The sequence below is a fragment of the Alosa pseudoharengus genome, unplaced genomic scaffold, assembly GCF_046254945.1.
Source record: "Alosa pseudoharengus isolate Yale_2024_CS ecotype anadromous, Long Island Sound unplaced genomic scaffold, YU_APseudo_1.1 YU_APseudo_1.1_scf_7, whole genome shotgun sequence".
Lineage (NCBI taxonomy): Eukaryota > Metazoa > Chordata > Actinopteri > Clupeiformes > Clupeidae > Alosa > Alosa pseudoharengus.
Window position 1 is genome coordinate 9,850,228 of NW_027468859.1, and position 27,743 is coordinate 9,877,970.

At 43.6% G+C, this 27,743-nt stretch overlaps 1 protein-coding gene across 4 annotated transcripts in view; it reads left to right on the forward strand.

The window, feature by feature from the left end:
- Positions 1 to 532: 532 nt before the first annotated feature.
- The window catches only part of cdc42bpb (CDC42 binding protein kinase beta (DMPK-like)), an 86,351-nt gene continuing 59,140 nt past the window's right edge, over positions 533 to 27,743 (forward strand). For all 4 annotated transcript variants that reach the window (XR_012984067.1, XM_076272958.1, XM_076272960.1 and 1 more), the window contains exon 1: positions 533 to 1,297. Coding sequence is in view for 3 of the 4 variants with exons in the window: in XM_076272958.1 (XP_076129073.1) it covers positions 1,123 to 1,297 (175 nt within the window). In the remaining variant the exon portion in view is untranslated. The remainder of the gene's footprint in view (positions 1,298 to 27,743) is intronic.

The window sequence follows — 27,743 nt, forward strand, 5'->3', positions numbered from 1 at the left end:
GAGCTTTCTGACACAACTTTCCCACTTGATTAAATTATAATTTCCCCCTTCCATAAGAGTGGATGGGTTGGGGGACCCAAGCATCTTTCTCTATTTTCTTTGTAGTGAATATTAGAATTCCACAGGCTACGGCAACAGAGTTTGCATCATGCTGGAAGTTGTTTAGGTCTAGGGTGGCATATTTTGTTTAGACCTATCAGTTAGTCATAAATCATCACTCAATTTGGGAACTGGTGAGACTTTAGGCTAAAGAAAGCAATGGTCTTTTCATAACAAGTAGGCTAACAGTTGGAGCTTTCAGGACTGGCTTTTCAGATGTAAACGGAATCGGGAATGTAAACAATTACATTCCCAGAGGAGGGCCGAGAATGTGACGAGTGGCGATGAGTGTGTCAGTCCACTGGTGAGGTCAGTGCCAGCTTGCTCCCAGTATCTGTCAATCAAGCGATGACGTCACCAATCCATAGCGTTTCCGGTGTTGGTGGGCGGTGCTCCGTCGTTCCAGGTCTGGGATTCTTTGCAGCGAACGAGACAAGGCTGGACACGATTTCAGCCATATTCGGCTTCAGAGAGAACCACACCGGCTAGTTCAAACTAGCACAGAGGGGTTCACCTACGAAAAAACTGCCACTCCCAAATTTTTCGTGGACTCATTTCCTTAGTTTTAGACTATTTCTAGACTTATCCCTGGCATGCGAGGAGGTTGATGGGGAGAATGGGCGGCCGGTCAACCTGAGATTCGACGGGGGAAAACGACATCCCGTTTTCTAACGTTAAGTGGAAAGTACAGATTTGTCAGGATTAAAGCAAATGGGACCGACTGGGCCTCGAATCTGAGAGACGGGAGCAAAGTGGCGACGACAGCAACCACGGGCCGAGATTAAATAGTCCACTAACATAAGAAAAATATAATGTTGGGGTTATTTTGCTAGCTAGCTAGCTTTAGGCTAGCTAGCAAGTTGGAGTCTGGAACTTCAGTGCTCCACATCTGCCAAATTACTCTTTATTTTTTGGCTGCGCCGAAGGGGTGCAGGGAAACATTAATCTCCTCTATTACCAACACGGGGAGCATTTTTCGGACGCAGGGAGAGGTAGCCAACGTGCTAGCTAATTGTTAAGAAAATGTCTGCGAAGGTGCGCCTGAAGAAGTTGGAGCAGTTGCTGTTGGATGGTCACCAAAAGAATGCAAGTTCACTCAGCGTCGAAACCCTTCTGGATATTTTAATATGTTTGTACAACGAATGCACCAATTCCCCATTAAAACGGGAGAAGCACGTGACGGAATTCTTGGAATGGGGTAAGTTTATGAACAACTCCAGCTTTTATTTGCCATTATCCTCTGATGACACACTTATTCGCAAGTCATTTCCATCCCTGTGCTAGCCAGTTATCCTCTTATCATGGGAAATCTAGCATAGCCAGTAAGCTAATCGAAGGGAGCTAACTCACGCTCACGCTAGCGTGCGTTGAATAGAGCTGGCATACAACAATTGAGCAAAGCAATCAAGTTAGGTGGTCCACTTGATACTTTATTCAATGTGTTGGCACACATTAACCATTTAATCTCAAACACAAGGCCTGCTTTGGTGAAGTCGAGTGTAATAGATTTTGTGAATGTCCTTTTACTCCAATCAAGATGTTGATTTCTTAGAATAAAGTATTGTTGGTAGTGGTAGCCTATGACTGTTATGGAATACGTTGCCGAGTAGCTTTCAAAAACGTATACATTGCTGTCCTTGAAACTATTTCCTTGAGAATGCAAGATGTGTGTGTGGTTTAGTCAGTGCAGCGGGATAAGATCACGAACCCTGAGGTTTTGTTTGCCAGGTCAACGTTCAGTTCCCTGTTCCAGCATTAACGTCACTACTTTGCGAGTGTTTCACATATGGGTGTCCGATAAGATGCAGGAATGTGGACAGATATGTTCATGATGATACGTTTTGGGTGATTAAGTGTGCGGAGAATGCATTTGCCCGTCACTCAACCAACAGCCCTAGTGTCCTAGAAGCTTAAATGTTCCCTCTATCTTCAAGTGGTGAGGTGGGGGAAGTGGCCTTGTTTGAATAAGACTACGTCTGAACACATACATAGATTGTTCTTGTGCTCAAATGGTAAATGATTAACACACGCTTGAGTCTACTTTACACACATCTTTAGTACTGGCGGCACGTAGGAAAGGTTGGATGTTGAAGTGCACTGCTAAAAAAATAAAAAAGGACAGCCAAGTCCTTTTTCCCCGAAGGCACTCCTTGCCATTCTGGCAACACGGTCGAACGTGGGCAGGACGGGTGGAATGGAATGTCCCAACAACCACATCCCTGTTCTTGAAGTGAGAGGAATTGACAGCTACCCTCACACTCTAACATTTTCATTTGGTCTCGCCCCTGAGTGTTTTGGCCACACTCACACAACATAATGAGAGGATTCTCTTGCCTGGCTGTTTCTTTGACGTCAGTAATGAGATTACAACCCTGTGTGTCTGCAACCGAAAAGAGCGTCCCTGTCCTCAAGGGACCCGTCGTAAGCAGGTGCCGCCTTAAAGGCGGTCGGTCTATCCGGCTCTCTCATAACCTGCGTCTTCATTTCGATTACCCCCCCCCCCTCTCTCTCACACACACACACACACACACACACGATGGATATGACCTGAGGATTTTTTCCCTTTCCCTCAGATGAGAAAAAATACAGAGTATGCTGCCAGCTCATTAACTTGTTTTGTTGGTAATTGAATCATGGACATTAAATCTTTTTACTAGTAGCATTTGACTGTGTTTATGTTTTTGTTTGCAGTTTTCACTATTATGTTATAGGCACAAAAAGTCAGGGATTTTGGCTTTTGGGTGAAATATTAGGATGAACCTAAAATCCACTATAACCTTTACAGGTGAACTTAATGTGACCACCTCTAAACTTTTGAATGTGCAAGTCAAACAGTTAAATGTTGCAGCACTTTCTGTACTGAAACATTAAATTTCACCCGGAAGCCAGATATCCTTAACTTTTTGTGAGTAGTGTATGCACAACAACGATGTAACTTATATAACATTGTCAGGCATTGACATAAATTGCTCAATATAACCACACCGTCATTTGGTGAAGGAGATGTAGCCAGACGTGTTGCAAAACTTGTCACCCAAAATGGCTAAGGTGAGAATAATGTGAGAATAATGTGAGAAGATGAGCTTCCTTCATGCCATAAAGATTAGGTCAGAGTGGTGGAGTCTCTTCACAACTCTTCCATCACCATCTGGAGAGGTATCGTTACTTTTTTCTCACTAGTAGGTAATGAAGCCGGGAACGGCACACCACCCACATCCGTTAAAGCGATCACAGCAAATGTCATTCTACACTTTCTGAGCTGTGTGAGCGTGTGTATGTGTCAGTTGGTGCTCGTGCGCTATGAAAAAAAAAACCCAGCAGTAAATCTCTCCTCATTATCTTTGACAGACATATTGACAGAGTCTCGCTCTCCGGTATTGAATAGTTCAGCAAGTTCAGTCAATCACTCCATGCTTGCATGCCTCTATGTCCTGTAATTACATGGGTTACCCCTGACTCGCATCAACTTTTTGAAGACACTGCAGTTTGTGAAACGTCTAAGGTTTCAACCTTAGGGCTGGTTCATAGTCTACGATCATAGTCGGACACAGTTGACAACACCAGGCTCACACACATATTGAAGAGCCCATCTTGTCGTCTACTCAAGCTATGTGAATGATGTGCCCCCATTGGAAATGCATGATCTGGCATGCACATTGCATTGGAAAACGCATTCTACCTAAGCAAGAACACGCACAACTATACACTAGACTGTGAAACAACCCTAAGTGTTTACTCATTGTTTGAAACATTAGAAAACGAACAAGCAAAATGGGAGGAATCTTATGGGTTGGCATGCTGGCTCTGACAGCTGCCAACTAGGGCTTTCACTTTTGTGGAAAAAATCCTGTTTGATTTTTGAGACATTAGTGTTCATTGAATCAATTGTAAAATCGATTTTTCATGTTAAAAGACGTTTCCATTTTCAACGCCAAATATAGGCCAATCCACAAAAAAATAACAGGCATTAGGACGAACGTAAAGAGGGCGCTTGTAGACGCAAGCCAGCAATATTTTTGATGATTTATTGGCGTGAAGATTCGTGCACAATGACAAACAGGAGTGCAACATTCTCGAAAAACAATAAGCAGAGTATACTGCCATTACATCAGTGACAAACATTACTGCAGGTTTCAACGTAGCTGTGTTTACGATTAGAAATGTCAAACAAATTTCGCCTACGTAGAGCTCGATTGCACAGTTTGCATAGCCTACCGCTTTGTTCTTCTCCATAGTTTGATATACCCAAAAATCCGAAGTACTTCCACATCGAACTCCTCAAGTTATTAGGGCCTATCACTAGTCTCTCTCATGTCGCACAGGTTGATCGCGTTGTCCTCCATTTTTGGCAAAACACGAGCAGCACAGTAGCTGATTGAAACAGATGTTTCTGGTGTGTAAAATTGGTGGGAATTTACCGCACTTTGGAATTCTTTTATATTCTTATATTCTTGTTTGTGAATTTTGTTACATCTATTTTTTTTATTTGTTTAATTCGTTTAAAATTAATAGTGTACATTATTTGATTAAAATCGATTCCCTATTTTAGTTTTCGAAACTTGTGTTGTTTGGTCCAATCGATTGTGCAATCGATTTTCGAACGTAAAGTGACAGCCCTACACTGCCAACCCCAATAAACCAGGGTAACCGCAGTATTGAAAGCTTCAGGAAATAAAAAGGCAAAGTAAGAGAATCTTGTAGTGTTGAGGCAATGCTGTCCCTTCCCTGCACCGGATTTTAGACCATTAGCTCATTAAAGGTACCATCAGCGATTCTAGGTGATGTCACATCCGTTGATATTTGAACTAAACACCAACAAAACACCAGAACTCTCCAATGCCTTTCCATGTCTTCAATCTCCCGTTATATTTTGGGGGACAGGCTTGCTCCACTTTTGTTTATTTCCGGTTCATGGAGCCAGGGTACTAAGACCGTTTTTTTTTAACCCATATAGGTGTGGGTTTTTGAACATTCTAACTTATAAGATTCCATTCTGCAAAAATTGAAGGTTCTAAAAGTTTATGTTGAATTCAATGAACCCAGATATTCTTTAGAACGATAATTTTCCAACGTGACGGTACGCCTTTAACAGCGTACTGTAATGGAGAATGGTGAGCTAACGGATCATGAGAAGATGTTCACTGATTGTGACAAAAAGTGTTGTGGGTTAGAAATCGCTTAGAATCGGCGATGCTATCTTTAAATTTCACAGAATGTGTAGTTTATCCTGGTCTGATTCGGCCCACGTCCCTCTTGGATTCAGCTTTGATCCGCTGTTATATTGCTCAACACCAGGAGAGAGCAGATTCCTACAGGCCCCAAGCAGTAAAATTCGGCCCCAGGGTATGTTTTGTTGCCAGGCATTAGATGGCCGTGTGTGTGTGTGTGTGTGTGTGTGTGTGTGTCCACCTCGACATAACGGTGTGGCAATAGACCTCACATAAGGGATTAGGCAGGCCCTACGCTGACGCTCCCGTAAGAAGAGGTGTGTTTCGACTATGTTACTGACTTGCTACATCTATCCCCCACATGGCGCCCACTCCCCAGCCAGCACACCCCCACCCTCTCTGTCCTCCTCCTCCACCACCATCATCTTCCTGTTCAGATGGCATTGGCTGGAGGCCTTTCTGGTGTTAAAGCTGCACGAGGTCACGTTGTCGATGCTCGAGTAGATTAATTCAATGGCTACACGGAGCTTTAGCCCTCTAGCTCAGCTCAGCTTGGCTCTGTTCTGCTCTGCTCTACTCTACTATGCTGCGCAGTGCAGTGTAGTATAGTGCATGTCATCAGCCAGGCAAACCACCCAGGCTGTGTGGTGCTTGCCAGGGTCTCCTTCCTTGTCGCTCCCTGTCGCATTGTGCTGACTGTTTGTGTGGTTCACAACAAAGGTAAGCAGCCTAGTGTTATGCTCCCTCTCCTGTGTGTGTGTGTGTGTGTGTGTGTGTATAGAAGGAGAGAGCCTGCTGCTACACCAGTTTAAAACATGGTCTAGGTTGTGATTGTTTACCCATCAACAGGACCTTACATGGCCCAAGAGAGAGGGAGAGGTAGATAGAGAGACAGGGGTAGAGGGTGAGAAAGAGAGAAAGGGAGAAAGGGAATATGTTCCTGTCTCTATAACCCCACCCTGACCTGTCAAAAAAGGGAAGGAGGAGAGTGTAGATGTTGCTAGGGAAGGAAAGAGAGAGTGAGTGTGTGTGTGTGTGTGTGTGTGTGTGTGTGTGCATGTGTGTGTGAGAGAGAGAGAAAGAGAGAGAGAGAGGGATCAGGAGCAAAAGAGTGAGAGAGAAGGGGGAGGGAGGAAAGAAGGGAAAGGCTTAGAGAGAGAGAAAGAGAGAGAGTAGGATAGAGGGATGTAGGGAAAAATGGATGTTGCAGAGAAAGAAAAGAGAGCACGCAGGATGAGAGAGTGAAGTTGTAGGCATGCAGGATGAGAGAGTGAAGTTGTAGGCATGCAGGATGAGAGAGTGGAGTTGTAGGCATGCAGGATGTTGCAAAGGAAGGACAACGCTAAAGAGGCAGTGGGAGCGGGAAGCGCTAGTTGTCTCTCTTTGGTGTGGTGGCGGCGGCGGGGGGGCTTTGGTAAGTAGAACAGCAGCTCTCTGCTCTGCCCTCCTCTCCTCTCCTCTCCGCCAGGCGTGTGCCCTCGGGATCAGAGCTTGTTTATCTGTGCCAGTCTCACCCACATCAAAGCCCCAGTGCTAGCAAGCCAGCCACCGCTGAGTGGCTCTACTAGGACCCCGACCCCACCAAACCCCCACTCCACGCCCAGCGCCATTCACTGAAGCCCGTCTTTAGAATGTAAAAAAAGTCCTGCCACATGTTTTTTCAAACCACTCACTGAACCAGCTGATTTACTATTTTACTAATAATAGTAGTGGATCAGTTAATTGGTGAAATCACCCGTGTTTAGTGCACAAGTAGAACCAATAGATGGTAGGTCACTCGCCTCTGTTTTAACCTCTGTCCCCACCCAAAGTCCATACTTAGCATTCTTGGATTTGCACATAAAATAATGAATCTCGCTCTCCTGCAGTTTTCATGTTTTCATGCATGTGCATCTACACATTACCTCTCTACCACACACACACACACACACACACACACACACACAGACACACACAGACTTAACAAAAGGTTTGTTGCTCCTTTATTTGCTCCATCTTGCTTAGCAGAGCAGAAAAAAATATGTTGTTTATGTAGTCTAAATACACAGCACAACCATACGCAAACAAGTTGGTGTTCTCTTGGAATTCCCTTCTTTCTCAAACAGCTGGACCAACGTGGGTTTACACACACCACAGTTTGAGCATGTTCTCTAGTGCTACTAGGAAGCTCAAGCAATTTCTGTTTAAGTTGTAATGAAACATACCCAAGCTTATTATAATGTAGGTCAAGCTTATATTATCTTAGTTATTTATTAATTCATTTATTTATTTAATGTTTATATATTTACTTTTGATACATGGAGTCATTAATTGTATCACAATATCCCCTTTATCGGCCTGGGCTTTGTGTGCTTATGTGTTGAGATCTTATCACATGCTGTTTTAACAGCCTGCTCAAGCCTGTTCCCCGCCCTATAATAACACGCTGCATATTGCTACCATCCTCATTAACGGAGAGATCCAGGGGAGAGGAGACGCTATTAAAACGTAACTTTTTTGAGAAGGTTGCTTACTCTTCAGAATGCTCTATTGTGCTGTGTGAAAGGAATGCCACCATTGTTCTCTGCATGGCAACAGCACACCACGTACCACATCTGCACAGGAACAGAAAAGTTTGGGGAAGCTCTGGCTTAGCACAGCGTAGTGTAGCATACAGAGCGTTGTCATGATAACCAAAATTAGGTGTTATTGTAGCGTAGCATACAATAGTGTTGTCACAATAAACAAAATTATGAATTTGATGCGATGCCATGCCATACCTTGATGGCAGTACTGAAACGACACCGCGGCAAAGCTCCATTGTGTTGTGAAAGAATGCCTCTAGTGCAGGGACCAAAATTAGCACCAGCTACCAGGCAGTTTCTGGTGAAATATGAAAAAAGTGGCTGGTAGATTTCAGACATAAAATAATGACTAAACCGTTGAAATAATGACGTCATCATTTTTTTGTCTGTGGCTGATAGAAATTTACCTTTGTCAAAAAGTTCATTTTGAACCCCGCTTCCGAGTTTTCTGCAGAAGCACAGTTTCCATGTGGTACATCTGTAGGGAGGCAGAAAGCACAGGCATAGCACAGCATAGCATAGTGTACCAGTATACCAGTAGAATAAACTGATAATTAGAGGGGCTGTTTTGAATTCGACACACCATGTTCACCCAGACATATGTTACGCAGTGGAAAATGATTAGGCTGATAAAATGTCTTGACTGCTTCAGGCTATAAACATCAGGACTCAGAGAAAAAAATGGATACATCTCTCACATGGATGGAGTTACTTCTGTTCTCCACAAACCAGAGGTGTGTTTCCCAAAACCATAGTTGCCAACCAACTAAGTTGCTAACAGGTTAGCAACTATGGTTTTGGAAAATGCACCCCACGGCAGTATACAGTTATTCATCTGAACTTTTTTTTTTTTTTTACATTTTTGGGAGCATTTATGAATAGACTTATCGAAAACCAACTGTTGTCTTGTTGTGTGTATTGTCTGCAAAGCTAATCACTGCTAACAGTGATGTTATGTCTTGGGTTTCTTGTCTGTCCATTCTGGAGGTAATGAATGACACTTTCTTCAACATAAATGACTAAAAGTACATACTTACTGTAGATCTGTGTGTTTGTGTGTGTGTTCGAGACTGTGTGTGTGTTCTCTTATAATTTGACAGGTAAATGATGCAGCCAGAATGCTCCTTTCCCTTCCTCTCTTATCAGTATTGAGGTCTGTTCTTTTCAGTTGCTGACCGAAAATCTGCATATCCTGACAAATACGGCAAAGAATTTGACTGTGATGCTTTTGTATTGCTTGCACTTTATTAGAAAGCGCACAACATTAAGTTCTTGAACATGAAGTACATTATATTCATATTGATATTCTAGCCTAATGATCAAACGTTCAAGAGTGCACACTGCACTACTGTCATTGGTAGGCCAGCGGAGTGTTAGTGTCAGCCCATACCCAGAAATGCCCTGTTGGAAATGTTTATATTTGTTTGGTGTGATCCACTTCGGCCACGATCCAGGGCGAGAGTACATGGAATACTGGTACAACACGCGCTGTTTGCATATGTTTTGTGTAAACAAACCGCACAGTCGGCAAGAGAGAGCGAAAGCGCTCAGTTTTGTTACACGGAATGGGTGAAGAATGCCAGCAATGGACCAGCAGCAGGCTCGCCTCTTTCTCAAGGCCACACCTAAGGACCCACAGCGACACGAGTGTCACAAGCTAATTCAGTGCCCTGGAGATTTCTCTGGAATGTATTTTTTACCCCTATATCTCCCATAATTTGTTTTTAGGAAAAAAATATGTCCTTGGGCTGCTACGGGTTAAAACGAACCGAGAGATCGTTGAGTAGTTGTCCCTTTCCTGAGTTGCTGTGTAACGGTTTACACACTCAGCCTCTCACATTACACGGGAGATGTCTGGCATGCCCCTCCAGTTATCATCCCCCCGCCACACACACTCTCTCTAGCACACTCGTGTGCACACACACACACTCACACACTCCCTCTCTAGCACACTCACACACACTCTCTCTCTCACACACACACACACACACACACACACACACACTCTCTCACTGGTGTTTGTGCTCACCGTGTTAATGGCGTGATGTGGGCATCATGCCCACCCCCACCTCCCAGGATCACGGCATACTCCAAGAACACACACACACACACATACACTTTCAGGAAGAACATGCACACACAGAGCAGATAGTCAGGACAGGGCTTGTGCTTGGTATGCCTTTTACTAAACGAATGGCTTCTATCAACATCGCTCTTGTGAAATGTGTGATGCTAGCCTGCCTCCATGTCAAAAGTGCCTTGCCTTCCCCTCCAGCCTTTTGTGTGGATATCATGGGCTTTATTTACGAAAATGGCGTTCAGTGTTAACAATCTGGGATGTGGACCAAGTTTTATTTTTGTTTTTATTTTTTTGGCCGTCGAGGGATGACTCATTGTGTTCCGAGGTCCCCCTGGGAGTCGGAGTCACCTGACTCACAGCAACGGCACGGCCAGAAAAAAATTCCAGCCATTCCTGCTAATATCCTCTATCCTCCCTCTCCCTCCCTCTCCTCCTTCTCTACAACCCAACCCGATTCACTATCCACCCCTGCAAACCCCCCCCCCCCCACCACCACCCCCACCTCAACTGCAGGCATGTGTGGGCGGTCCTCTGGCCACCCCACCCCTCCCTCTACCCCCCCCACCCCCGTCCTCTCCTCCACTCATAGGCGCTAGGCCGCAGGCATGACACAGATTAGCTGTTTGGGCCTCTGGCGTTCTCCTCGTGGCTTTCCTCACAAGTGCCACCACCACTCTGGCAGCGGGTGTGTGACCATGAGCAATGGCACGGGCTTTGCGCCTGTGAGTGTGGATCTTTGTCGTACCTTGTGCCCCCGTGGCATTGTATGGTTGCGGTCCTGTGGCAGAAATGAAATTCCTTCCTATTTGGGCTGTGCCATATGACCAAACATTTCATAGCACAACAAAGATAATGTCATGACCCAATAGCTATATATATATATATATATTGTTATCATTAAAGCAGACTTTTGATAACTGCATATGCAAAAACATAATTATGAAACACACTAATATCATGATATGACAATATAGTTGAAATTCTTAGCGTGGGGAGGAATTATCGTGATATACGATAGTCGATTCTTCTGCCCATGTGCTTATAACTGCACCTAAAGGTGATTGGATGGATACTCCAATCATGGACCACACATACTTAAAAAAAATGTCCTGCTCAATGTTTTAGGGTTATTTAAGGTGTGCTCTCACTTTGACAATGTCAAGTTTATACAGTCTTGTGGTGGTTCTTAGTTAAGTACTGGGTGGACCCCACCCCACTTATGTTTTCTCTTCCCTGTTAAGCCTTTTAAGTGGACTGTAATAGCTGTATAGCTGCATATTTGTTATGTTTTTTGTCTGATTCATATCAGTTTAGCCACCCCCACCCCGGAATAAGTTGGAAGTTTGACTAGAAGCCACCTTTGTGGTTTAAATGTTTGTGTTGCTGCTTGCAACATGTAACCTGGGTCACTCTAAATGGTCAACCACCAAACAACCATGCCCCTGTCTGGCCTAGGGAGTTTTCCAGCTGGCTATCTATATTGTAAGTGTCATTTGGTGGAATGACGAGTGATCCGAGAATGTGACCTTGACAAGGCCTGTTGAACAGGACACTATCAATCTGGCCAGAGAGGAATTTCAACACTCAGCCATGTTTCCCCAAGGGTCTGGGTTTGTGTTTCTGTCTTGAATGGTCAGCGTGGCTGACCAGTGAGGGTTATCCATAAATATAGATAAGAGAAAAACATTTTAATAGGAGTATTGATTGAGTAAAGAGCGATTACAATGATGCATTGTTAACCCTCAGCAACTGTATTATTTGCATTTGCAAATAACCAATGTGTGAAAGATGAAGTAGTAACGTCATATCATTGTGTAAGCAATATTTTGATGAACACCTTGTATTATTTTTGCTGAACTAGGCCAGGATAAAGGCTAAAACACATCATCAAAGCGCCTTCTAGGCCTTTTCTTTCTTTGACTGCCTGTTATGGTGCTTAGTTGCTCAGGTATTTAACTTAGTCCATGGTGGGCCCAAGTGAAAATAGACTTGACAATCAACACAATTTTTCCTCAGAACCTTAAGAAACAGAGGCTATCTGTCAAATTTCACACCCACCCCCTTCCCTGGAAACGGAATGCATTCGTCAGAAGTAATATGTGAACATTCTTTAAACAGATGTGTCACAGTCCTAATGCCATTTTCTTATTTCTGCCCACACATTGTTGAAATTGCTGGTTGTGAGACTGAGAGGCATCAAAATGTCACAGATCATCTAAATTAGGCCACTGTGCAGTTCTCTACGAAGAACACCACACTCATGTAGAGCACATGAACATCAGGACAGCAACTTGAACGAGTTCAGGTAATTTCTCAGTAAGACTTTACCATCATGCTCCCCATGCTCCCCAAGACCAGTCCAGTGCATTTTAATGATCATCTTGCTTATTATCATAAAGCTTATACCCACAGTGCAATGTCTCATGTCTGTGTCTCAGGTTCTACTGCTGTTAAGGAACGACTTCATGGTCATGTTCAGACCCAAGGAAGGTTGTGAAATTTCACTTCACGCTAACCGCAAACCACACTTTAACACACAAGACAAGAAACTGAAACCAGTTTAAGGAAGTTCTTCGAAATGAAGTTGAGTTTTTTTTTTTTTTTTTTTAGAAGAGGATTTGTTTGGAGCTTGTCTGTGTCAATTGAGACAGCCAAGTGAATATAGAGTTTCCAAATGCTAAAACACACACACACACACGCAGATTTGAAATCCCTGCGAGTCTATTTAATGCCTTTGACATTTGCTTCAGCAGGATGCAGCATGTCTGGCTTGTTTACGCAAAGCTGCACAAATAAGCTACTAGATCATGATGTCCTACAGGGCATTTAACATAATGTCGAATATTATATTTTATTATCTAGTAGTAGTTGTAGTTGTAGGTAGTAGTGGTGGTGGTGCAATTTCTCTGCCATCTATCTGTCTAAGGGTCATTCCGTGTGAAATCACCCAATTTCAGCACAATTTGGCAGGTGACCCTCTTCGAAAAAATCTGAAAAAAATCACAGGTGTTTGTAGACCAAATACATGCATAGATCTAAAATAGTATATCTGTATAACTAATCGTTGCAAAACTACAGCCCTTTGAAACTTCAAGTCATTTTAAGCATTGTGGTGAACAATCCTTTTTGTTCAACTTCCAACCTTATTGGCTCTTTTGGTATTTCACACACATTAGTGAAACTATGTGAATAGAAGTACATTTTCCTGTTGAATTAAAAAATCCAATCGGATCAGACGTATCTTGTGTACTTTCCCCTCTGCAAAGCTCTGAAAATGGCTATAAATTCATAATGTGAAAAGACATCATCATCTTTGAGGGCTTCTCATTCAATAAGTATGTGACACAAATTCATCAGATTTTTTTCCTACTCATGTATGTATTATAAGGTCCTGTCCATGCATTAACTTTGGTTGTTATCATTATCATATTTTCAGAGCATTTCTTTAAAATTGGGCTTGATTTTCAAAAAGCCTGTTTTCATCTTCTCATTTCACCACGTGGACAGTTAACATGATTTTTTTTAATTTTCCCATATATCATTCTGAATGTGAGGATCATCTGCCCAAAATGTGGGCTTGTTGCTGAGTTTCTTCATTGAGATAAGATTTTTTACAAATATTGACTATAAATCCACTGAATTTGTACTTTATCTGCAGTACCACTTTGCACCACACGTGGTGCTCTTTTAATACAATGGAAGTCAATGGAAGAGTAAGAGAGTCACTTGTTTGCTGCACATATCCAATCTAAACACACAGTTTATGGTTCATAGTTAAATTGCTCCAAATAATTATTGCAACATGAACAACATACTACTCATACATACATTTTATTTAGAGAAAATAAACTGATCAAGTAAATTATACACTAAGACTGACTGGTCATCATACATGCAGCAAGAGGATTTAGCATAATTACCATCTTTGTAACGGGTTTTCTACACCAGCTTCAACCTATCAGTGCCTATGCGAGTACTTTAATAATTACTAGCCAGCTGGTTAGGCAAAGTCTATATCCATCGTCATATGCATGGGATGCAGTCCTCTGTGATACACAGACAAAGAGCATTAAGATGGAGATCAGTGCTTTGTCTCCATGTGATCTGGGAGTTGGAAAATGAATGTCATAAAGGAACATATTCAAGAAACAATGGTTTTCTAAAATTCAGTTCATCAAGGTATTTCACTTGATGAAGATGACCATGTGTGTTTCCATCACAAGTATTCATAACAAGGTTTGAGGACTCGTGGATCCAAGAGGCATTCGTAAAAAGATGATAACTCTTTAGTATTGATTTTTCTGCATCTGACAATGCACTGAATTTTAGAAACCCCTTTTTTACTTGAATATGTTCCTTTATTACATTCATTCTCCAACTTCTTTCCTAGATCACATGGAGACAAAGCACTGATCTCCATCTTGATGCTCTTTGTCTGTGTATCACAGAGGACTGCATCCCATGCATATGACGATGGATATAGACTTTGCCTAACCAGCTGGCTAGTAATTATTAAAGTGCTCACATAGGCACTGATAGGTTGAAGCTGGTGTAGAAAACTCATTACAAAGATGGTAATTATGCTAAATCCTCTTGCTGCATGTATGATGACCAGTCAGTCTTATGTGTGTATAATTTACTTGATCAGTTTATTTTCTCTAGATAAGATTTATGTATGAGTAGTATGTTGTTAATGTTGCAATAATTATTTGGAGAAGTTCAACTATGAACCATAAACTGTGTGTTTAGATTGGATATATGCAGCAAACAAGTGACTCTCTTACTCTTCCATTGACTTCCATTGTATTAAAAGAGCACCACGTGTGGTGCAAAGTGGTACTGCAGATAAAGTACAAATTCAGTGGATTTATAGACAATATTTGTAAAAAATCTTATCTCAATGAAGAAACTCAGGAACAAGCCCAAATTTTGGGCAGATGATCCTCACATTCAGAATGATATATGGTAAAATTAAAAAAAATCCTGTTAACTGTCCACGTGATGAAATGAGAAGATGAAGACGGGCTTTTTGAAAATCAAGCCCAATTTAATAAAAATGCTCTGACAATATGATAATGTTAACAACCAAAGTTAATGCATGGACATGACTTTATAATCCATACATGAGTGGGAAAAAAATCTGATGAATTTGTATCACATACTTTTTGAATGAGAAGCCCTCAAAGGTGGTGATGTTTTTTACATTATGAATTTATAGCCATTTTCAGAGCTTTGCAGAGGGGGAATTACACAAGATACACCTGATTTGATTGGATTTTTTAATTCAACAGGAAAATGTACTTCTATTCACATAGTTTCACTAATGTGTGTGAAATACCAAAAGAGCCAATAATGTTGGAAGTTGAACAAAAAGGATTGTTCACCACGATGCTTAAAATGACTTGAAACTTGAAAGGGCTGTAGTTTTGGAACCATTAGTGATACAGATATACTATTTAAGATTTATGCATAGGTTTGGTCTTCAAACACCTGTGATTTTTTTCAGATTTTTTGGGAGAGGGTCACCTGCCAGCCACTGGGTGATTTGACACGGAATGACCCCTAATCAGTTGCAGTGTCAGACTTTAAGAGTTGTTAGTCAGCAAATTGGTCAGGTCATGGTTCACGATAAGGTAATGGCTCATTATATTAATTATTTAATAGCCATGGTGTCACTGATTATTGAATTAATCACCCCATTAATTAACCAGCATTGCATAATTAGACAGGAGACTAAATGTGGGTCTTCAGGGATTGTCATGGAGATTAAGCATTTGACATGCTCTATAGGAGTTATAGGCTTATGAGACCAACAGTCTACTCTGAGATTCAACAGTATTTGTAATAATATAATAAGGATCATTTTTGTGTATATAGTACTTTTCAGGCTGTACGCCAGTGTTTCTCAATCTTTTTCAAACCAAGGACCACTTAACCAATTAAAAAAATACCTCACGGACCACCTAGCTAAAAAAACAACAGTAGACCTACTTCAACTATTGCACAATAGGTCTACTCACTGAACAACCTTGCTTATATTGTCTTTGCACCTTGCTTATTGTGTCAGAAGATTCATACGATTTAAACTGGCGTAGCTTACGTAGGCAGTGTTGCAGAACTGTTTGGATTTACATAGAAGTTGGTTCAATATTGCAAACAACTCATCTATATTATATTTTAGCACATCTGCTCGCGGACCACTTGGGATAGCTTGCGGACCACCAGTGGTCCCCGGACCACACTTTGAGAAACACTGCTGTAGGCTGTACGAGGATCGGGAGGTCGAGTTTAACTCCAGTTTGTACAATATTCCTGGGAAAGACAACGGTCATGAGTCATGAGTCTCTTATTGGGTTATTACCTGAAGGAGGGGGAGACAGTGACCCAACCAGGCGTAACCTCCTCCCCCATTCTCCTTCTACGGTGCCTTTTAACCTGGCTGTGTGTCTGTCTGCCTGGGACTAGGACATTACGCACGGAATATCATCCTCTTTACCCTCCTGGGATGAGCGACCGAGGCTCCCAGAGGAGGCCCTTTTTTGGAGCCGTCTCTGAGCCATGGTCCAGACAGCTGTGAGCACAGCGCTCACCTGTCTTGACTCCCTTACATGGAAGAGGGTTCATCACATGGTTTCCCTTGGTCTCTGAGAGGGGACTACTGGTGTGATTCATTCATTCACTCATTCATTCACTCATTCACTCACTCACCACCTCGTGGTATGTGGTGCACCTGGTATGTGGTGAGCATTCTGGTGCATAATGGCAGCCGTGCCACACATTGGTAGTGGCTAGTGAGCTTCCTCCTTCATTGTAAAGTGCTTTGAGTGCCTTGATAAAGTGCAAAGCGCTATGTAAAGGGAAGTTGTTGGTGTTCTGTCAATGAGAGATGAGCGAGCAAGCAAGCCTTAAGCCAAAACACATATTCACAGATTGCCAGAGCAGAACAGAGCTGAAGTGAACTGACCATTCTGGCACACAGGCATCCTACCTAGCAGGGCTGCTAACATCTCACATCCAGGGTGCATGTGCTAAACTCACTTGCATAGGCTTCAAAGAGTGTGAACAGTGAGAAGTTCAGCACAGATTGCCTGATGTAGTGGATAGACAGTGAAGAGGTACAGGTTTCGTGTTGCTTCGTGCACTAGTGCCCACATATGTTTGTCCATGATGTGCCGTGTGTCGCCTGCCTCAGACAACTGTTCAGAGAGCAGCCGCCTCCACAGGGAAGCTTGGGCTGCTGGGAGATGCTGGTTGGTTTGAGTGGAGGGGGGGGGGGGTTGTGGATGGACAGAGAGAGAGATGGATCGACAGAGACAGAGAGATGGAGAGAGAGAGATGGGCAGGGTGAGGGAGGGAAAGAGAGAAATGGACGGACGGTGGGAGATGCGTGGCAGCTGGTGCAGGATAATAGATTAACCCTGGGCGGGGCTCTAGATGCTTTTAGCTCCTGCTACCAGTCAGCTAGCCACTACAACCCACCCCTCCCCCTTCTACCAGCACCATAGTATCGCTCTCATTCAATGAGTTTTATTGGCATGACTGTATTAGTTATAATATTGCCAAAGCAGTATGATGTGTATGCAATGCACAAAATGAAAAATATAAAGTAAAGAAAATTTGACCTGTAGTATATCTTTTCTCATATACACATGGTCACACACACACTCTCACTATCTTCCACACAGACATGTACACTTTTCCCAGCATCGCCTCTGCCACTGTCCTAACCGAGCACGCACACACACACACACACACACATGGACGCACACACTCAAGGCTCAGCTGCCTGCTAGTCCCAGCCCAGACCTCTGGGTCCCTCATCAATGTTTAATTGGCCACTTTGTGCCTGTCAGGCCCATTTGTGAAGTAAGAGGTGGAGGATATTGGTCAGGGTCGCATCAGTCATCAAAGTAATCTTGGAAATAGAAAGTGGCTGTTTGAAGTCATGCTTAAATGCAAGGTTACCTGATTTCTCAGACTAACTTCTTCCTCTGCCAATTCGTCTTGTCGGTTATCAGGTTATTTCTCGCTCGATATTCTTCGTTCCTTTGGGTTTTGTTCATTGGACCTAAGAACAGTCTGCTGAGTGTCATAGATAGGCCTGGTTCCAAATTGGAATTAAATTAGTTTGCAGGTTCCCTGAGCTGATGGTGGTTTCTGTGGCTGTGGCAGACAGTAAACTGACTGTGGCAAGTGGCGTTCATAGGCCAATTGTTTGTTTGTTTTGACTGTATAGACCACCCGCCTTGTGGAGAAGTAGCCTGACGAGCCAGACCCACATTAAAATGTAGGGTCTGGACACTCACCGCTCAATAATCGGTTGTCTTTTAAATTCCCTCTGCACGCAATAGGACAGCGCTGAGTCCCATGCGTTTTCCCACCAGCGGAGCTAGTTGGCTAGTTCAATCTTTTGCCATCTTAAAACAAGCTTAACTCATGTCACACTGTTGGCCAACAGCAACATCCATCTTCTTTGTTTTCAAGTAGCAGGGAATTCAAGCCAAACCGTTGCAACTCTGCCATCAATCATTATGTTAAGCCCGCCTAACGACTCTATACACGATTTGATTGGCCTGATAGAAGTTTAATTTTTCGAGCTCACAAGCCAACGGAGAGTTGCTAGACTAGCCCTGGAAGCAAATGTAATTTGCTGCCGATAGGGTGCGTCTAGATTTCTAGGCTAGTGGCGAAGGCTACTAGAGGTGTGTTAGCCTTCAAGATTATTAGCTTATATTTAAAAACAGAAAAAGCCACCCGAAATACTGAAAAACTGAAGAGGAGCCCGTCGCCATGCTAGCAATACTGCACCATCATTGATGCCCTGCAAGCATACATATAAATCTAGGCTACATCTGTACAACAAGTCCCTTGGATACATCTGTGGAGCATGTACTGTAAATCTGAGGAGCATCAAAGTTAAAGTGTGCAGGCAGACATTTAATGTGTAATATGTGTAACTGCACGGGCAGTGGAAGGTTTGTGGCACATTGTCCTTCATCCGCTTATCTGAGCCCTTTGCTCAGTCTTGGATCGTCTGCCGACATCACCTCGGGCTGGCTGTTTCCCTGGCACAGGAAGGAGTGTCGGAGGGTAGGGGCACTCTGCCAACTTCTGCTCTGGGCGTTTTTTTCCCTGCAGGAGGCTGGCAGCACAGATGCGACCCACTCTTCCTTTGAGAAGACCTTAAAGGACCTCTGGCGGCCTAGAGCTGTGTCTTTGTGTCTTCCCTATTGTGTTGAAAGAAGGCGTTTGAATGTAAATCCCATGAAAACCTTGTGAGCTCCCCAAGACTTGAAGTAGTGATTGTGATTAGTGTTTCATTGACCTATCAGTAGTCCCTCTTCATTTGGTGGCATAATGACCACTGTTCTGGAAAGAAAATGTGCAATTTTCTGTCACTGAATCGACTGTCCTGTGGTTAAGCTTGGTGTTCTGAATGTTTTATGACCAAAGCTTCCAGGAAAATAGAACACGCCTACGGCTCAGTGAACTACATTCAGTCTTGTCTGTTGCTTGAGCACATATTTTGGCTTTTGCCTATAGAGTGGGAGATTCCAGTTGATATTGGCCTCAGGTACTGCTTTGGATCAGAACCTTTAATGGAAGCGTGGGATGATGCGTGGAGTCAAACCTCTCTTGAATTCCAACAATCTCTATCTCCATTTCCCTTTCAGCTGTCATGAAAATAAACTACATGACTAGAAGGATAGAAGGAACAGTTGTGCTTTGCTGTTGCTATTTGGGTATCCTAAAGCCCGGTGATCCCCTCCAAATACTTTGAGGGGGACTGCATTCCTCTTTAGAGTAAACCATTAACATGATTGAAAGGCTAGTGTAGAGATATCTCCTACATCCTAAGGAAGGCATGTGTTGATGCTCCAAGTCTTCCACAGCTCCTGGGAAATAATCAACAGATTAATCGACTATGAAAATAATAATTTGTTGCAGCCCTACTCTTGGGTTTGTAAAGGTGAGCCTCCTTTCATCCAACTGTCTGGTCTTCTCTCTCTCTCTCGCTTTCTCTCACTCTCTCTCACTACTCACTCACTTTCTCGCTCTCTCTCAGCTCTTGTGTTTGTAATGTTGATCCCCTTTTACCCACTGTCTGGTTCAAACCCCCCCCCCCCCCCTCTATGAAGTCCTCGCTCCATCACTCACAGTGCTGGCATTCTTCCCTTGCGCTCCGCAAGAAGCTGGACGCCCTGCCAATCACCTACTCACTCCGAGGATTCCCATTCCAAACCCAACAATTGGGGGCTGATGACATTCCCAACCCGCGGCTGATAATTTGTTTATGTTTGTTTACGGATAGCCTGCTGCAGGACTTTTCCATGTGCCCTGTCCGCCATGACCAGCATGGTTTTAGTAGAAGGGTGTATTTTTAACCCCACTGTATGTCTCCTGTGCTAGTTTTTTTGCTTCTGATTGAAAAGTTCCTTTTCTTAGAGGTAGGGGAACTACAACTGAAGTGCGTGAGTGATAAAGATCACATAGCACATAGGAACATAGGACTCATAATTGTCCAAATGACAAGTAAATGCTCTTGACCCCTGTGTTTTCTTGTTATGTTAAAGTATATTTTTTGCTTTTTTTTTTTCGACATCAGACAGGACAATAAAGAGAGTGACAAGAAGCAGCAGGGAGAGAGAGAGAGAGACACGGTGGGATAGGGAAACGCATTGTTCATATGAATTGAAAATGTTGGGATAAACACAATAAAATAAAATTGCACAGCAGCTAGAGGATATTTATAAGGCTGTTATTTTTGTTGTATTTTGACGGACAATCGCCTATTTGATTTCCACGAGCTTTGCTTTGCCTTTGCTTTACTTTGCATCTCGGCATATAAGGGATGTTGCAATAAAGTCATGCTGTGTGAAATGTTAAGCACTGCAAATGGCCCTTGTAATGCTTCCTGCCAAGCTAACTAATAAATAAAAGATTAGTCGCAGGCAGCCCCATTACTGCGGAGTATCGGCAGCCTGAGCGGCCTGCTTACTGCAGCCTTGTTTCCTTTCCGACATTTTTGCCAGATTCGTCTTTCTAAGGCTTTGTGCGCTCTGCCTGGATCTGTGTGTGGAGAGAAGAAAGAAAGATCCCCGAAAGGGTGTTGGGCTCTTAGTAAGTTTCCATTTAGTTAAAAGCAAGGCCTTTGCATTTGCGGCAGCTGCCCGCTGCTGTGTTGAAAAATGAAAGGTGGTTAAATGGCAGCGGGCAGCGGGTAAGAAAGCCACTTGCAGTCTCGTTTCGTTTCGTCTCGTGTGGCGACCACCGTTGTGCAATGATCTCCGCCTGGTATGTCAGCGGCGCTTTGTGGGGATGGGTTGTCCCCCATAAACTGGGTTTTGGGCTATTTCAGGCATTTTGCTTCTCCGTATTTCAACAGTCCCCTCTAAGAGGCAATGAATGTTGACATGGTACCAGATAGTACTCACTTTTCGTTTACTCATTTTCCCCAGTCTTTATTTGCTCATGTTTCTTTTTTGGGTCTCGTGGTGTGCTGCAGACTGTCAGCAATTTGCCAGGTTAAAAACACAGTTCCGGCCTCTTTGCCTTGGCTTTTGTTCCACTTGCTTGTGGCGGTGACCTAATGGGACCATCGGAACAGTGCGAACAGTGTTGGCCGGAGCGCGAACAACTGGTGGCCTTCTACTACTGTCGAAGTCGAGACAAAAGGCTTCTTTTCTCATCTCATCCATGGGGAAAGATATTCAGCTACTTGTGAATGTATGCCTTTACCCTATTCAGACTGGGCATTAGGGGCATTTTTTTTCTTTTTTCCCCCTCTTCAAATGGCGTCTGTTAAACAGCATGGCTTATTCTGCCTGCTGCTATAGTCCCCAAGACACCCCACCCTAGTACCCCACACACTTACATCTCTGAGCCTGTCCTATCTCAGCGTCCAGCTCCAAGGCCCTGGGAAACGGCTGTCATAGCAACACATTTTCATAACCAAGGCGTTTCAAAGAGAGAAGTGGCAACAGGGACACTCTGGACTGGAGATGAGGGCTTGTGGACAACAACCCGAGAATCAGAGGGGTGGATTTATGGGTTTATGCTACAGATGCACCGATATGGAATTTTAGGGCCGATAACGATAACCGATATTTATTGGTTTGTTTTGCCCGATACCGATACGATAACCGATAATATTACTCTTGAGAAAAAATTGTGAAAAGTGATTTGGGGAAAGCATTTAATAAGCAATTTTATTGCAGTAATTTTACCTACCACCAAATGACGGACAGAACTCATAATAGTCCTCAATAGTACAGCAGTCAACATAACAGTAGCCTAGCCCTACAGTAGGCCTATGTGTGGCTCCTTTAAGTGAACCTGACGTCAGTGAATTGCGAGTGAGTGGCTAGAGAGTATGAATCATTTTCATTTAGGACTAAACACTCATAAACGGCTCAGCTGGGAATAAGCTACAGTATAGCGACCAAATCAGAGTTTGTGAGGGAAACTTAGGTTTAGTTTCAACTGCGGGTAACTGAATAAAGCTGCAACTCCTCAGACTGTATCTTATGTCCGTCTACTCTGTTGCGCACAACCTGCTGCAGCAGAAATAAAAGTGGTTAGCCCCGAAGGTTTTAATAACTTATTATGATGATGACCTGTCTGGAACTGAAGCAGGAATGGTTAGCATATTTCTAGGTAATAATACAAAACCCAAGCTAAAGTAATGCAAATATAATACTAAAACACAACTTAGAACTAGGCCTACTTATGTACTCGTCCCACTAACGAGTTTGTTTATTTGTTTCCCCGACCAGCGCGGTAAAGTGCAAACACATCAGCACAAGACGACTCTAGATAGGGCTGAGCTCCGCTCTGGTAAGGTTAAATGGCGGATCATTCACGAGAGGATTTTGAGATGCACAGATTCCCAAATGAACGCATATCCACATATTTTGTTAGAGTGGTGAAATACATTCACACCGCTGACATAATATTGAGGAAAAAATATAGCCAACCAAGCTCAAGTAGCTCAGTGTAGCCAGACGTACCTTACGTAGGCCTAAATTAGGACTTTAAAAAATATCGGCGCAAATTATCGGCCAGAATTCTGTTATCGGACCGATAATAATATTTTCATTTTTTCACTTATCGGCCAATAATATATCGGCCGCCGATATATCGTGCATCCCTAGTTTATGCTTTTTATCAATTAATACTTGCAGCCATTGTGGCACCAACAATGCTACAGCCAGACATTTCCCATTTTAGTTTACTTAGGAAAAGCAGAATAACCAGTCATGAAAAAATGTTAATTGTTATATGTTGTCAGCTGTTTGTTTATGGATAGCCTGCTGCAGGACTTTTCCATGTGTCCTCTCTGCCATGGCCAGTACAGTTTTAGTAGGAGGGTTTATTTTTAACCTCACTGTTTGGACTTGGACTTTTTTTTTTCAACTAATCAAAAAATTCCTTTTCTTAGAGGGAGGGGAGTAATAAGGCTCATTAACTTGAGAAATGTTTATATTTTTAGTATTTCTGTAGACAGAAGTCTACATCCAAGTAAATTAAACCCATTTGGAATATTGGGATGGGACATTTTATCTGAGTCCAACGATTACTCGTCGATGAAGTTTCTCAAATTATTGAACTGGATTGCTTCTTAATTCATGCCCCTCACTATTAGTGTTAAATATTTCAGTAGTAGCTATTGATTTGAAGATGTCCCTCAATGACATCTGGCCTTCCGCAAATGGCAGCAATACATCTCTTCCAAGACCTTGAGTCAGAACCCTGTGGTTTGTTCAAGGAGGCAGTCCTTCCACAGACACACACACACACACACACACACACAAAAGAAAGAAAACTGCTCTCACAAGCTATTGTGTGGAACTATTTATGTAATTTATGGTTCATATCTGCTACCAATCATTATGACGAATGGCTGCTTGTGTAGGAGGATGGAAGAGGAGTTGGCCTGCTTGCCTAAGATGGTTAGATTCAGTTCAGCTTGCTTATCAGTCATCACTCAGCCTCATCGCCTTGTGCTGCCTGATGTCATCTGTTTAGGAGTAAAGTGGGGTAAGGTCAGAGTTTCCAGCTCTGATCAGTGGAATTGACTCTGGGACTCGGCAGTTCTCTAAAGCAATTTGTGGTTTGTGTTGTAAAGAATGTCGAGCCTCTGTAGTGACACGAGCCACTTTAATGTTTTTTCCTAATTTTTGTAAGTTGCTTGGGATAAAACCGCCTGCTAAATGAATAAATGTAATGTAAATGTTAGAAGTATGAATCTTCACTGATCTCCCGATTCGATTACGGTTATCATGTCAGGCGTGTCAGCATGTCAGTTATTCCCTGAAACCGTTGAACCGTTGTAGATGCTTCTTAAGCATTTCGATTCTTGGCCACATTTTGTAATTCATGGACTGCCTACCCTCTGTTACAGTGTGACTAAGTGTCATTGTAACATACTGTGTAAAGAACAGTGTACTTAGATACTTTGTACATAAAGCTATGCCCAGGGTTTGGGTTAGGTTTAGATTTGTAGTCGGGGTCCTTTATGTACAGAGTGCTGTTGCACACTGATAAGTGGCATTTTATATTGTGCTTAATGTAACCGTGTAATTAATGGGTGACTTCACTACATAATCAAACTTACCTCGTTACTTACAACAAGCAGTGGAGTGGAATCAGAAGGCAGACATGCTCACTGTTCCGGGTGACCAAAGGGGCAGTTTTGCCCCGTGAACAGGAGCAGCTGATTCTTCTGTCACTAAGATCTCCACGGTCCAGTTGGCACACCGCAGTTGCGCCAACTGGGCCCCAGCATGGGTGGGCCAGGCCTTTACGGGGAGCTCGGAACCATCTGCCAGAGCAGTGGGCATTTATTCATTCATTCATTCATTCATTCATTCATTCATTCAGCGCCCATCTTGGGTTACTGGAGGCTTTGCTTATGAGGGAGTGTTGTTCAGCTCTGTCATAGTTCAGCACATGTCCAAGCTTGAGTTAGTTGTCTAATTACATGATATGGAACCGCGTCAGAGAGTGAGCCCACGCGATAATGGGCTCAAGTCAGTGGCTATGTGATATGTTAATGACCTAGTTATTTTATGTGAGCTGTAGGCTATGTAATATACGTGATATGGACTGAAGTTAATGCTTAAGTTATAAGGATGATAGTTAATGCAAATGTGTGATGGGTTTGAATGTGTACTTGTATGACATGGCCAGGAGGTGTTTGAGGATTCTGTCTAATTACACAATGTGAATTGGTTCCATTCAGAAATCACCGATCACCCAAACGTCATCTGTTGGTTTGTAGGAAATAGTTATTGCATTCAGAGGCTTAATGGAAATGGAAAAAACGTTAATGGAAAACTTATCTTATTATCATCCGAAAATAGGCCCGAGGTTGATTTTAGAGCGGAGTTTTCCCTTTAACACTTGATTCATTAAGGTTTTCTATGTTTATGCTGTATAGCCTAGCTGCTTTAAGTCAATGTTATGTATGTTTGAAATGCTGTACATGTTTAGATTACAGTCTTGCCCTGTAGGCCTACCCCCATGTCCCAACTAATAGGATAAAATGTAGGCCTGGCTATTTTAAGTTGGCCTTTTTCTCTCTCTCTCTTTTTTTCCTCTCCTTTTTTATGAGCGTTAGTTGGCTTCATGTTAGACCTTTGTTCCAGCCGGCGTGTTAATAGAAAAGATGGTTGATCATTTTCCAGACAAAGCAGACACAGCTGGTGTTCTAATTTCAGGCCCCTTCTAAACACATGCACACACACACACACACACACACACACACACACACACACACACGTACACACACACACACACACACACACACGCACACACGCACACACGTACACACATGAATCAGTCGAATGATTTTGGCCCCTGTGATGAGAGTTTGTAGTAATTGGGAAGACAAGGCCACGTATGAATCAGAGAAATGCCCATGTAATGCAGGGCTGAGAGGATTACCAGATTACATGCGTTTAAACCTCCCCCCAACACACACACACACACACACACACTACAATGCATCTCAGGGGAATAGACTTTGCCTTTGTCTTGAGGGAGATTGGAATTAGAATTGTGTCAGCCTGAGTCTGGGGATAAGATTGAGACCTTAAAGGCGATGGCTGCTGGACCGGCAGGCTTTGATCAGGTGTGATGCTGACCAGAATGCACTGGCACTGGCAATGCAGCGCGAGTGAACGATGCACAGAGACGGCATGTGCTGTTTCTCTAAAAGGTCACCTTGAAATGTTGTTAGGAGAAGCAGAAGAGGGAGACGATCCAGGATTTGTGTGTGTGATGGCCGACATGAGAAGCCTATAGTTGGTCCTGTCCCTGGGTGGTCACTCCTTTGCACGGCATGAGCCCCTTGTCCACCCTCATCATCCTCCCTTGGCTACTCCTGTACACACACACACACACACACACACACACACACACACACACACACACACACACACCAGCCCGTCCCGCATACAACTACAGCCGTACATCACCCATAAACTGCTGTGTACACCACCCATAAACCACCCGTAAACTGCTGCGCACACCACCCAGTACCCGCCATTAGCCCGCTGACCTCCCCAGGTGGCCCTGACGTAAAACCAGAGAGATAACTGTAAATACTCTCGTAAACGTTAGCGGTTAACCTTAGCACTGGTTAGCGCTTGGGGCCTGTGCACTGTCATGCTGTCATGTGAGCATCACGGGCCCCCCACCAGGCTACCCTCGCGTGGCCCCCAGCAAAGCAGCGCGGGTTGCTGGCTATAAAGCCTGTCAGACATGATGTAGGCACTGTGTGTGTGTGTGTGTGTGTGTGTGTGTGTGTGTGTGTGTGTGTGTGTGTGTGTGTGTGTGTGTGTGTGTGTGTGTGTGTGTGTGTGTGTGTGTGTGTGTGTGTGTGTGTGTGTGTGTGTGTGTGTGTGTGCGCCCCCATAAATCACTCTGTTCGTCTCACGCACTCTCTCCTTTCTCTTACCTCTGTTGACTCCATCTCTCTCTCTTTCTTCTCATCTTCCTCTATCTGTCTCTCTCTGTCTACCTTCATCTCTCTCCCTCCCTCCATCTCTTTTTCTCTCTCTCTCCATCCCTCCATCTCTTTTTCTCTCTCTCCATCCATCTCTGTCTCTCCCCCTCTCTCTCTCCATCCCTCCATCTCTTTTTCTCTCTCTCCATCCATCTCTGTCTCTCCCCATCTCTCCCCTCTCTTCTCTCTCTCTCTCCCTCCCCCTTCATCTCTCCCCCTCTCTCTCTCTCCCTCCATCTCTTTCTCCATCTCTCCCCTCTCTTCTCTCTCTCCCTCCATCTCTCCCTCTCTCTCTTTCTCTCCTTCTCATACTCCCCGCAGTGGAGCAGGTTTGCCGATCTTGTTTAAAGAGCTGGACACCCTCTAGTGATAAACGCTCTCATTCTTTCTTTGTGTGTGTGTGTGTGTGTGTGTGTGTGTGTGTGTGTGTGTGTGTGTGTTTACACACTGGCCCCCCTGAGACAGCATGTCCTCATATGGTGTTGTTCGCAGAACAAGGCTGCGGTCTGGGACCGGTCCAGGACCCCCTGCAGTGCCTCGCAAAGGGGAGGTGGGAGTTGCTTTTGTTGGGCCGGCGGGGCGGCTCGTGCTCCTCGGCCTCGGCTGGCCTGGGAGTGCTGCAGCTTGTGCCCCCCCCCCCCCCCCCAGCAGCAGTTCTGTGCCCTGGACTCTTTCATAGAGGGCATTCTTTGAGTATCTCAATGACTGTACTGAGGCCAAGCTGGAGGCATTAAGCCATAACTCTGTGTGTGTGTGTAGTTGCCGCTTTGTTTTAGTAAATAAAACTGCCAAGTCTGCACTGCTTAAAAAATGAAGAAACA